At 42.3% G+C, this 13,257-nt stretch overlaps 1 protein-coding gene across 1 annotated transcript; it reads left to right on the top strand.

Annotated features, from left to right (window-relative positions):
• The first annotated feature begins 11,746 nt into the window (after positions 1-11,746).
• ORYCUNV1R1632 (vomeronasal 1 receptor oryCunV1R1632) lies at positions 11,747-12,691 on the top strand. The gene is given in 1 exon segment (NM_001167317.1): positions 11,747-12,691. A coding segment is annotated over 1 exon segment (945 nt).
• Positions 12,692-13,257: the final 566 nt, after the last annotated feature.

The following is a 13,257-nucleotide window of genomic DNA, read 5'->3' on the forward strand; positions in this document are numbered from 1 at the left end:
GGGAACTTATAGCCTTTCGATCTGAGTCGCTACCTTTCAGGTGCCAGGAGTGTCACAGACCATTTGCTCCTTACCCTCCTACCAATCCACTTCCTTCTTGCACTCCTCAGGTGCCCCCAATTCTCCAGATGCCTGTCCACCTCTAATCAATTCCCTGTTGCTCCTTAATGTTAATTTATTTGCACCTTCTTGATTTGCCTTTTCATCACCCAACGAAACCCATGTATCATCCCCTGTTTGCCTTCAGCCTCCCTTCTTTTGGTATCGCTGTAATGCTACTAATAATACTTGCACTACAGGAGTTATTTCCTCATGTGTTAAAGGAAAATTAAATGAAGCGGAAACACTGGTGGTTGTGCGGATTCCTATTTGGGTTCCTGTACCAGTTGCGGTGTCTGAGAAGGACTTCTCTATGGCTGTTTGACACAGGAGAGACTTTGGAGTCACCGCAGTCATCGTTGCAGTAATTGCGGCATTATCAGCTGGTGCATCCGCTATTGGCATGGCCGTGAGCCAAACCTCCACACTGTCCACACTTGATAGCATCACAAGATCTACCACCCAGGCACTAGATGATATACTGCTATTCAGCTGTTAACGAACGGATTTATTGCAAGATCAGGCCTGGTTGGCATACTCTGTGTTATTCGATATACTGCAGTTTGTGTTACCGCCTACCCCTACAACCACTTTTCATTTGCCACTAATCAGTCCCATCTCTTGGGTAGCATGTTAAATGGTAGTTGGAATCCAATTAAACAATGGGCCGCTATTATAGGGTTGGCTCTTGTTGTGCTTATAACAGGATCAATTATTGTTCGGATCTTGCAAGGGCTGTTCAGGAGTCAGCATAATACGCAAATGGTGGTTAAACAAGCCATGCTAACATTCAATAACCAGTACCCCATGCAAAATGGACAGATTCAGGTGTGGCTGAATCTGCTGGATCGGTAGTCAAAGACGGGTAAGTTCTGAGAGGTCTTCAAGGCAACCTAAGACAGGGCATGAACGCTTCCTCCACACCTCATGTTCATGTGCCAATGACGGGTAAGCCCGATAGATGCTCTTGGTCACCTAAGACAGGCACGGTACCACTCCATTTTGCAAAGAAATAAGGGGGAGGTGTCGGGGAACGGGACAGCCTGGCCAGCTGTGCCCCTCCCGACATGTACAAGCTCGAGAAGCTTAGTGCTGGGCTTTTTCCACCCTGCCCGTTGCTAACCGCAAGATCCTGTTTTGACTTTAAGCATCCTGTTATTGCATGTTTCCCACATTTACTAAGTTTTGTTTCTTGCTGATTTGGTAACATGTTTTCCACATATCATATATAAACAGGTGGATGGTGGGAGAGAGATATATAAGAGGGTTGGAGGAGGCGAAGACAGCGGGCGTACGCGACACATATTCGAGTCTGCTGAGAAATAAAGTGGAAGCTGAAAAGCCAATAAACACATCTGGTGTCTCCGAGGTCTCACGGGCATTAACCTATCCGGAAGGTGCACACCCGCAATGCACACTATCAAAGAAACAATGCATGTATTTCAAAATAGTCTTTGCCAAACCAAACCTAATTCCATTTTTTGTGACCTTTTAGAAGTATGTATACACACACAAACAAATACACTCACAGACATACACAAAGAAACAGTGCCATTTGCAACAACATGATTGAACCTACGGGACATTATATTAAGTCAGCCAGATACAGAAACTAAAAAAATTAAAAACACCATCCAGGTACAGGCATCTAGCACTGTAGTTAAGACACAGCTAAGGATGCTCAGAGTGCAGACAGCAGTGTCTGGATTTGAGTCCTTGCTCTGCTTCCCATGCCCCTATTAGGAGATGTAAGTGACGGACCAAGTAGTCGGGTCCCTGCCACCCATATGGGAGACCTAGGTTGAGTTCTGTGGGGAGCAACTGGGAGCAACTCGGACTAGACTAAGTTACTGGAATTAAGACTTATTCTATGCATCTGCTCTCCCACAATATGGCGCTGGGAGAGGAGGAAACAGCTTCTACACAGCTGCCTCCAGTTCAACCAATAAACAGCAGGACCTGCTCCTGATTGCAGGAGAGCAGCGTACTCGGCATGTGGGTAGCAGAGTTGGGATTGGTGGAAGAGGACTATAAAGAAGGAGAGAGACAACATGCACCAGGAACATCTATCTGAAGGAACACCTGTGCATCCCCCGAGAGAGCCGGCCGGTGGTGTGCCGCTCCCCTGCGGAAGTGGGGAAAGTGGCAGGGGGCCCGCCCCTCCACGGAGGTGGAGGGACGGTAGCCAACCCGGGAAGAACCAGCAGCAAACCCGGGAAGGGCCAAGCAGACAAAAGAACAGCGCAGGGTCCTGTGTCGTTCCTCCACGAAGACGGGGAGTGACATAATGGTGCCGTGACTCGGATATGAAGCCTAGGCAGGGTTTAGTGTCGTTCCTCCATGAAGAGGGGGAGCGACAAGTTCCAAACACCCGGTTTCAAACTGGCAAAGTTCTAGCCATTGTGGGCTAGGAGTGAACCCTTTCAAATAAAAAATTTTTAAAACCACCATTTTGAGTGATTTCACTTTTATGTGGAATAAAACTGAACTGAGAAAAGCAAATAGAAGGATGGTTGCTGGAGGCAGCAGTGGTGCTGACCTGGGCAGATGCTGGTCCAAGGGTACACATTTCGTTCTACAATGACTAAGTTCCAGAGATCGCTACACATGGGCACTATGGCTAACACTACATCGTATACGTGAAACTGGGTCACAGTACATCTTCAAGATCCTTACTACACATACAAGGAAATTATGAGAGTTCTTCAAGAACTTCATGGAAAAGCATGTTATGATTTTAAAAACTACGCAAGGATTTCAAAAAGGTCTTTGCACAAACACGAACTTATCTTTGATTCCCATTTTCCCCACAATCTTTTTAAAGTACCATTATTTGTGAGTGGAGGGAGGTATTGACAGGTTTGATTACAGTACCCATTTTACAATGTATGTGTGTATAAAATGTACATAATATGTTCATATTGTACAGTTTTAATTTGTCAATTATACCACAAAGCCAGAGGGTGGTGAAAAGTAGAAGTATGTTTATATTGCTGAGGGTGGGAAACTGAGTGTAAAAGTGAATTAAACTATTTTGTATGTATTGTATGTTTTAAATTTTTCATAGTATGTTATGATGAAATGTTAACAAAGTGTTAATATGAAGAAAAATTTTCTTAAAAGAAGATAACTCGAGTGATTTTTCCTCTGTCCAATGCATACCACTGGACTTGCCCTGGACAAAACCAGAATGATACTGATGAAGAAACTAGGCCAGCACTGCGGCTCACTAGGCTAATCCTCCACCTAGCGGTGCCGGCACGCCAGGTTCTAGTCCCAGTCGGGGTGCCAGATTCTGTCCCGGTTGCCCCTCTTCCAGTCCAACTCTCTGCTGTGGCCCAGGAAGGCAGTGGAGGATGGCCCAAGTCCTTGGGCCCTGCACCCCATGGGAGACCAGGAGAAGCACCTAGCTCCTGCCTTTGGATCAGCGTGGTGCACCAGCTGCAGTGTGCCAGCCGTGGCGGCCATTGGAGGGTGAACCAACAGCAATAGGAAGACCTTTCTCTCTGTCTCTCTCTCTCACTATCCACTCTGCCTGTCGAAAGAAAGAAAGAAAGAAAGAAAGAAAGAAAGAAAGAAAGAAAGAAAGAAAGAAAGAAAGAAAGAAAGAAAGAAAGAAAGAAAGAAAGAAAGAAACTAGGCAAAGCAAAGAAATAAAGGGTGCCCACATTGGATAATTTGACATGGGAGTCAAGTTATCACTACTTGCAGATGACACAATGTTATATAAAGAAAAATTGACATATTGGGATTTGATTATTGTTTATACTCTTGAGGAACACTGGTCTTTCTACTTACTATGTATTGAATTCTTTATTTAGTGAAAGATTAATTTTGTGATTATAAATTGAAAAATTCATCGCAAGAATTAAAAGAATAGAAAAAGGAGGAGGATGGAGTACTTGACATCAGTTCCCTTCATATAAATAATATATAAATGGTGAAATTCATTTTGAAAAAAAATAAAGAAAACTGGAAAGACTCTACAAAAAGAGTTAAATAAGCAAATTTAGTAAAGTTACAGGATATGAAGTCAACATACAAAACCCAACAGCATTGTTATGTGCCAATGGCCAAATATTTGAAAAAAATTAAGTAATGCATTTACCATAATGATAAAAATAAAACATGTTTAATTAAGGGAATTAAAGCTCTTTACAATGGAAATTATAAAACACTAAAGAATGAATTGAAGAAGAAGAAGACACAAATCAAAGATTTTCCATGTAGGTGGATTGGAACAATAAGTATCATTAAAATGTCCATACTATCCAAACTGATTTAAGAGACTGATATTTTGATGGAGGATTGTGTTCAATGACATTTTTTAAAGAACTAGAAAAAAACAATTTCAAAATCGGCACTGTGGTGCAGTGGGTTAATGCTCTGGCCAAAGCACCGGCATCCCATATGGGTGCTCCACTTCCAGTACAGCTCTCTGCTATGGCCTGGGAAAGCAGTAGAAGATGGTCCAAGTCCTTGGGCCCCTGCACCCATGTGGGAGACCTGGAAGAAGCTCCTGGCTCCTGGCTTTGGATCAGTCCAGCTCCAGCCATTGCAGCCAATTGAGGAGTGAACCAGTGGATAGAAGACCTCTCTCTCTCTCTCTCTCTCTCTCTCCTCTCTCTCTGTGTAACTCTGACTTTAAATAAATAAATCTTTAAAAAGAAAAAGAAAAAACAATTACTAAATTAGTACAGAAAGACCTTGATATCCAAGTAATACTGACAAAAAGAACAAAGCAGAGGCATGTCATCACTACCTGGCCATATAATATATAATATATAATATACTGTAAAGCCACAGTAATTAAAACAGCACAAAAACAGACCAGTGGAACAGAATACAGACCCTACAATTGATAATACGCTTGTAGAGCAATTGCTCTTTGACACTGGTGGTAAACACATGCTTATGCTTTGCTGTTAGGATTACCATTTCAATAAATGGTGTTGGCAAACTGGATAATGCAGATAATGCAACTAGACCCTATTCTTTCTATGTGCAAAAACTAGCAAATGCAGATCAAAGATCTAGATGTTAGAACTGGCACTTTCAAACGACTAGCAGAAAACACAGAAATTGATTTCAGGCCGCAAAATGAACACTCAAAAGGGTAAGAAGACAAAGAACAGAATGGGAGAAGATATTTTCAGGGTATATCTCTGGGGGCCGGCGCCGCGGCTCACTAGGCTAATCCTCCGCCTAGCAGCGCCGGCACACCGGGTTCTAGTCCCGGTCGGGGCGCCGGATTCTGTCCCAGTTGCCCCTCTTCCAGGCCAGCTCTCTGCTGTGGCCAGGGAGTGCAGTGGAGGATGGCCCAGGTGCTTGGGCCCTGCACCCCATGGGAGACCAGGAAAAGCACCTGGCTCCTGGCTCCTGCCATCGGATCAGCGCGGTGTGCCGGCCGCAGCACGCCGGCCGCAGCGGCCATTGGAGGGTGAACCAACGGCAAAGGAAGACCTTTCTCTCTGTCTCTCTCTCTCACTGTCCACTCTGCCTGTTAAAAAAAAAAAAAAGGTATATTATCTCTGACAAGCAGGTGATAACCATCATCTCTAAATCTCAACAGCAAGATAGCCAAGTGATAAAAATTTGAAACAGAAAATTGCTATAAAGGGATATTTTTCAAAGAAACACATATACATAACCAGGTACATAAAATGCTCTACATCAATAAGCACCTGGGAAATGTCAATCAAGACAATAATGAAATAGCAGCTCAATCCAGTTACACTGGCTACTATCAGGAAGACCAAAGATAACCAGTCCTGGCAAGGAGTTAGGCAACAGGGAACCACTGCATACTGCTGGATGTTTTGATTTGTGCAGACAGTGTGGGAAACAGTATGGAAGTCCCTCTAAAAACTAACTACCAGATGATCCAACAATCCCTCCACTGAGCATATATCCAAACGGAAGGAATTCAGCCTGTTGAAGAGACATTTGCACTATCCCGTTCATTACAGCAATCTGTACAACAGCCATGATAAACAACTTACATGTCCATCAACTGATGAAAGAGTCAAGAAAACATTTGTTTACAACGGAATGTTATTCAAACATAAGAAGAGCTGGTTGATGGATCCCACCAACAGCCCAAGTGAGCCTGGGATACTTGGGGCCACTGCAGATTCAGTGCACTTCTGTGGTCATCAAAGAAGGATGTACTAGTCTTTGAATGGAGGAAGAGCTTCCACTTTTCTTATGGTCCTGTCTAAATACAGAAGGATTTTGCATTCAAAATGCTTCCTTAGCCTAAGAAGCTCATGTCAAGAGCCGCAGGTGATCACTAATGTTACACACAAGGGTGTTTATTGTTCAATTAACAACAGAAGTCACTGTGCACTGACTTCCCATGCAGGACATCTGTGCTCAAAGAGTTGGATTATGAGAGTTAATACTAAAACTTGCTCACAAATATTTACCTTGTTTTAAAGTGTTGAGAATTTTTGTATGTCTCATAAGCTACAGTAATGTCTAAGTGGTCGCCAAAGAATACCATTCTTTAGTTCTTCAATATTAATTAAGTTTCTCAAAAAATTATACAAATTAAACCTCAGAAAGGTTAACTTTTATTGAATTAAAAAGTAGGGTTTTTTTCCTTACTGTAAAAATAATCCTTTTGGTGTTCTATTGCACCGTAGGGTAACAATAGTTAACAATAAATACTGTGTTTTTCTAAACAGCTAAAAGACTTTTTAATGTTAACACTACAAAGAATACTTGAAAATATGAAGTGATGGATGCTAATTATCTTAATTTTATCATTAAAATGTATGCATGTATCAACATATTACATTGTACACCATAAGTATTTGTTGATAAGTACAAATAATACTAATAAAATAAGTACTAATAAAAAAGCACCCCTGTTAAAAACAGTCTCGGCTGTCTGCTTCACAGACAAGCTGGGTGAGAAACAGCATCCTCCTGGGCATTCTACTTTTATTTTATCGAAGTGCTCAACAGTCAGAAATGTTTGTCCTTTTAAGTAGTTTCCTTCCTAGTGAATTTAGTAACAATGAATACAGATTTGCTGCAGGCCTAATTGTGTGACTCCTCTACTTTGGGAGAACCGCTCTGCAGCATGGGCTCCCAACACTGCTCCATCATCACTCTGCTCATCTTCCTTGCCCCAGGGGGCTGAGAGCATGGATTTCTCAGCGCATCAGCCAGAGTGCACAGGTCCCTGTCTGTGCAGAGGTGCGAGCTACATCTCCTGAAGGGTCTGGACCATCGCCAGACAGGGGCTGAATATTTGTTATCACACGTGGGGACACAGGAGAGATCTCGAGAATAAAAACAATGAAATGGGCTCCAGAGGAGTTGGCTACCTTCACCCATGGTCATAAGAGGAATTTTTCTTTCTCATTTAATCTGAGACAGAGCTTGAAACTTTAAACTAAGCTTGGGCATCATAGAGTACGTGAATAATGCCACGTGGAAGCCAGGTGCAGTGTGAGGCAGTGGATGCAGGGACCAGTCCCCCTCACACTGTAGGGAGAGGGCCTTGGCGCCACTGAGAGCTCACGGATGGCACCCGGGCTCTCAAACAGAGCACGGCACTGCACAGTGTGGAGTGGGTTGGGACTAAGGTGCTCTCTGGATACAACTGGGAGAGCTCAGTGTTGTTGACGGGGGGGTTGGGGCGGGGGGCTCTTCTGAACCTCACTCAAGTGCCAGGGAACTCTAAGTAAAGTTTGGAGCAAAGCTCTCCCCAGACCACAGTTACCCAGGAGAGAATGGAAGAACATGCAAAGACAGGTGACAGGTTCCACTGGGGACTCCATGCTCTGTGCTTTTCAGTGGGATCTGTCACCTTTCCCCAGACACCACAATGACAATCCAGAGAGAGATGAGCTGAGTCTTTTCCTTAAAACCTTGCAGGTTGCTCTCGGGTGCAAGGAATCCCCCAGCTGTCGTCCTGGGTAAGTGGCTCTTTATTCCATGGACGGGCAATCAGGGCAGGTGCAGAGTGTAAGGAAGCAAACTGGGACTAAGGTGAGGTTTGTAGCAGCCTCAGAAGAGACAGGGCTCCAACAGTCCTCCACAGCTCAGGAGTGCTCTCTGTGCAACACCATGGGGAAATGGTCTTCTCGCAGTACTTGGTCTTTTAATTAGGTAACTCATAAAAATTTTTTCACATAAAACAGGTAACTGATCAATTTTAGTTTCCCGTTCACTGTTTTGGATGAAATAATTCTCATTTGCTTGATATTTCAACTCTTACTCACTTAATCATTTTCTAATCACTGTTGACTAAAATGCGACTCATTCATAACCACACGTTATGAATTTTAATTGTTTTCATTTATTATCTTTGCTAATTGCATCTTTATCAGAGTGCTTGAACCATTATTTTAAAATACTTTTTAGATTTTTTTCATAAAATGAGAATGGATTTCTTGTATTTCATAGAAAATTCTAATGAGATAATTGACTTTATGCTTAATGTCTACCACTCACCATAATATTCGAGAAGTACAAAGACCACTGTTCCACTGGAGTATACACAAGGGATAGAAGTACTTCTAATATCTTTTTTAATAAATACTGTAACCCTTCAGAAGGAAAGGGGATCTCTGTTCATAGCCACGCAGTGAGCAGGAAATGCTCCCCTTCCTCCACAACGTCCACCCCCATTCTCTCATGAAGACCTCCCTTGTGCTGGCTTCAACTGCACACATTTCAGACTGGAGGAGTCAGCTCTTAGGGAGTGAGCAAAATTCCAATCTGGAAGAGAGGGAAATGAGGCTGAAATGACACTGAACACAGGAAAATGAAATGGGATGGGACTTTACCCTTCCTATCTTCTAGTGACAGAAGAATAGGACCTCAGAAATATACATCCAACTGCTTTACATCCATTAGAAATTAAATTCTCCAGAAACCTTTTAGGATGTTCTAGAACAAAATAAATGTCATATACCCTAATGTTTAAGCTTAGATTTATGCTTTTGCCCCCTAATTTGAGTATTGAAGAGAGAAGATTATGTCGTGCAGGCCTGCATATATCCTAACACATAAATGTGGAACAATCACTCTTTCTTGTCAGCGAGCTCCTAACCAGTCCATGCTGTGCAGGTCAGGAGTGTGGGAGGAGTCACGGCTGGGGAGGATTTGCTAAGAGTGTTGCTTTAAGCTTCTTTTATGAAATGTTCACATGTTTCAGAATAATTTCTAATAAAATAACAGCACAAAAATAGCCAATATAAAAAAAGGAATACAGAGCTCATCACCTAACACATGCACATCAATATAAAAAGTGGACTCTGGTCTTCAGCTGCCTCTCTGGTCCCCAACAGGAGCCACTATCAGTGGGTGCCCTGAGTGTGAACAGCTCTGTGGTTTTCCTTCATCACCATTCTGTCTAAAGGAGGAGAACTTTCCCAGCTCCTTCTGAGGAATTTCCCCTGTAGAAAAACAGACTTCTCCAGTGGCTCTGAAGGTGGCTCCACCTAAAATGGGATTTCCTGATCTGATCCCAAGTTCCTGCCTTTTCTCACACATGCCCCTGAGAAACACTGAACATCTGGAGCCCACACACTCACAACCTAGCTGAGGTAAACATACTACTAAATTAGTTTTATAACACCATGTATTCACAAAGTTCAATTTAGTTTTAAAATGTGAAGTAAAGCAAACTTGCACCAGAGAACTTCAAAAATTCATGGAAAATGGAATAAAAAGGTAAGTTTATTTTAATGCAAAAGTCTAGGTATATTTTTTCATATTTGTATGAATGAAAAATTAAAAGACCCTTCATATGCAAGGATTTTTAAATTTTTCTGAAAAATGGGCATCACAGAATTCTATAAAGTTCTCATATGTTTCAAAAAAGTAACAGAAGTTTACTTTCCATTTTATTTATTTTTATCAGAACTTTAGTTTTTACCTCAATCTTTTAAAGAGTTGTAATGTTACTTTATGTCCATTAAATGTCATTATGCTAAAATACTGTAATATTTCTGAACTTATGTGAAATAAATACACAAGAAATGGGTACGTGTCCCTTTAGACACAGGAAAGACAGTGAAGACTGTTCAGAGCTGTCTGCTTAATGCTGGTACAGGACCTATAAAATGCAGAGACAGGTAGATGAAGAGGCATGTATTATCCTGCTTTCACCTGAGCCTACAACAGGATCAAACGTTATCTTGTCAAATCTATCAATGCAACAGACTATGCCATATTTCATCAATACTTTACCTTTTAAAATGCCACTATGGAATTTCTGTTGTAGAGAACTGCAGATGTTCCAAAGTTCAGACCAAGTTCCCACATGGTCTCTGGATTCTTAAACGCTCAACAGCAATGGAGCTTAAACACTTCAGTTTCTCCTTAACAACTCAAATTATGGAACCACAAAGCTACCTGAGGACGCAATTCAAACTGATATCCTTGATTTTCAGATGATAAATACATGAAACCACGTTACTGGAATTTTACTGCAATGTTATAAACCTCATATTGATAGCTTTTGAATAAAAGTTAATAGCTATGTTGCATGGGGATGCATCCCCCAAGTAGGTCAGACCAAGTTCTCCAGCATAAACTTTACACTTAGGTCACATGCACTTTCCAACCTAACGGAGACAAAGTCCCAGGCTCCGTGTAGAACAACCTTCTTTGTAGAGGAAGAGGAAGTGTCCCACCCTTATTTCTATACAAAGGTATCATCCATCTACTTAGACTATGAACATACACACCGTCATTTCCACAAGCCAGGAATGGACAGAGAAGGAACAGAGGGTGTTCAGCACCTGCTACTCTGGTGCTCACTTCCCCCTGCTCCTCCAGGCAGGGATGGAGCTGGCACATTAGGAGAGGTTGGCGCTCTCTCCAGGTGAGCTCAGGAGGAGAACCTCACAGGGACAGCAGTGGCTGCAGTTTCTGCAGAGACCATTGTTCCCCAGGCAATACACCTGTTCACACATCTACCCAATACCCTCACACACACAGAAGCTCTAACAAGTAACATGCTTACCTCTAGTTACACACAATTGGGGCTCAGACGTGTTAATCTACAGCTGAAGGTCACAGTAAATATCAGATCACAAACTTAAATGCAGAGTTCACACAAACAAATATTTAGTCTCTTAGGTAAGTTTTAAGAATATTTGTCTAAAAATAAATCAATATAAATTGTTAGACAACCATATGCATGGATACACAAATGACACTTATTGTATATAGGGGTCTAATTTCTCCTTTCCTTAAATTCTTATTTAAATTCATCTGAAATTGTAAAACTCATACTCTGTATCCAGAAATTTACCAAGAAATTCACAAATACAAAAGGAAATAACTCATTGTCCATGGTTTGAAAAACTACAATAAGGAAAAAAAATCAAGAAACAATTTTCACATGAAAATTTTATTGTCCAAGTCCTGTGGGAGCCCAGCAGTGAGATACAGTATCCAATCATGATTGACAGCTGTCAGCTAGGAACAGAATGGCTTCCAGGAGAGTGAGGGTGGCTGAAGTATTCCCTGGTAAAAAAAAAAAAAAAGGTACAGTGGGATTGATCCACACATCTACATGATGAGTATTTGTTCTAAAACTGATAAATGGGGTTATGATTATGATTATGATAAATAACATCTTACTTTTCCTCATTTACTACATGATTTTTCTCCAAAGATGAATAAAAATATACTTTCCAACTTTATTGCCATAAGAAATGCCTTTTTCTCAGAAGTCAGCATTGGGATCACAGCCAACGCCTTCCTTCTTCTCTTCCACATCCTCTGGTTCTTTCTCAAGCACAGGCCCAGGCCCACCGACCTGACCATAGGACACCTGGCCCTCATCCACCTGGTGATGCTGATCACTGTGGGGGTCATAGCTGCAGACATTTTTGAGTCTCAGGAGTCATGGGATGACATCACATGTAAAGCAGTCATCTACTCATACCAGGTGATGCGAAGCCTCTCCCTATGTAACACCTGTCTGCTGAGCATCCTCCAGGCCATCACCCTCAGCCCCAGGAGCTCCTGGTTGGCAAAGTTCAAGCACACATCCTCACAGCACATGTGTGGGTTTCTCTTACTATGGGTCTTCAATTTGTCCATCAGTGCTCGTTTCTTAATCTCCACTGTTGCCACCACAAATCGTACGTCCAACAGTCTTATGTTTGTCACTAAATCCTGCTCTCTTTGGACCCTGAGCTATTTACCCAGGTATACTTTTTTTGTAACTGCTATCTTCAGGGATATCTCCCTGCTAGGGCTCATGGCCCTCTCAAGTGGGTACATGGTGACCCTCCTGTGCAGGCACAAGAGGCGGTCCCAGCACCTTCACAGCACCAGCCTCTCTCCAAGAGCCTCCCCAGAGCACAGGGCCACCCAGACCATCCTGCTGCTCATGAGCGTCTTTGTGCTCCTGTACTTGATCGACTGCATTGTGTTCTCATTCTCATGGATGTGGTGGAAGAGTGACCCAGTTCACTTTTGTGTCCAGATGTTGGTGGGCAATGGCTATGCCACCATTGGTCCAATGTTGCTCATAGGTAGTGAAAAACGAATGATCAAGTTTTTCAAATCCATGTGGGAGAAGGAAAGTGTTTACTTGTTCAGGAATAGATAACATGTCTTATACGAGTAAATACTTAGACTGCCTGCAGGACGTGCTCACTGGCTTACTTGAAATACTTGGGTTTAAAGGAAATCCAAGATGGCTGAATAGTGAGAAAACACACTGAACTTGGCTAAATAAAGTTATGAGGAAAATAGGAAGAACCACATTCTCAGGGGGCTGATTAAGAGAAATATTCAGTGGAGAATGGACAGAACAGAACAGAGAATCCACAGAGCAGCACATGGCCATCAGCCACTCTTGTATCTTCACCAGTGGCTCATGGCTGGGATTTGCCATCGTCACAGGGCTAGGTGACAGGCTGCTCTGATCCAGCTCCCTGCTAACCACCTGGGAAAAACAGCTGAAGATGGCCAAATCCTTGCAAACTATGCATCTGATAAAGGATTAATACCCAGCATATATGAGGAGTTCAAGAAACTCAACAACCCAAATTAGAGAAGAAATAGACAGGATATTTATGGGCATTTTTCAAAGGATGAAATACAAATATGCAACAAACATATGGAAGAATGTTCAGCTACAATAGTCATCAGGAAAATGCAAATTAAAACCAC

The sequence above is a fragment of the Oryctolagus cuniculus genome, chromosome 10 (genome assembly GCF_051225735.1).
Source record: "Oryctolagus cuniculus isolate XC-2025 breed Fujian yellow rabbit chromosome 10, ASM5122573v1, whole genome shotgun sequence".
Classification (NCBI taxonomy): Eukaryota; Metazoa; Chordata; class Mammalia; order Lagomorpha; family Leporidae; genus Oryctolagus; species Oryctolagus cuniculus.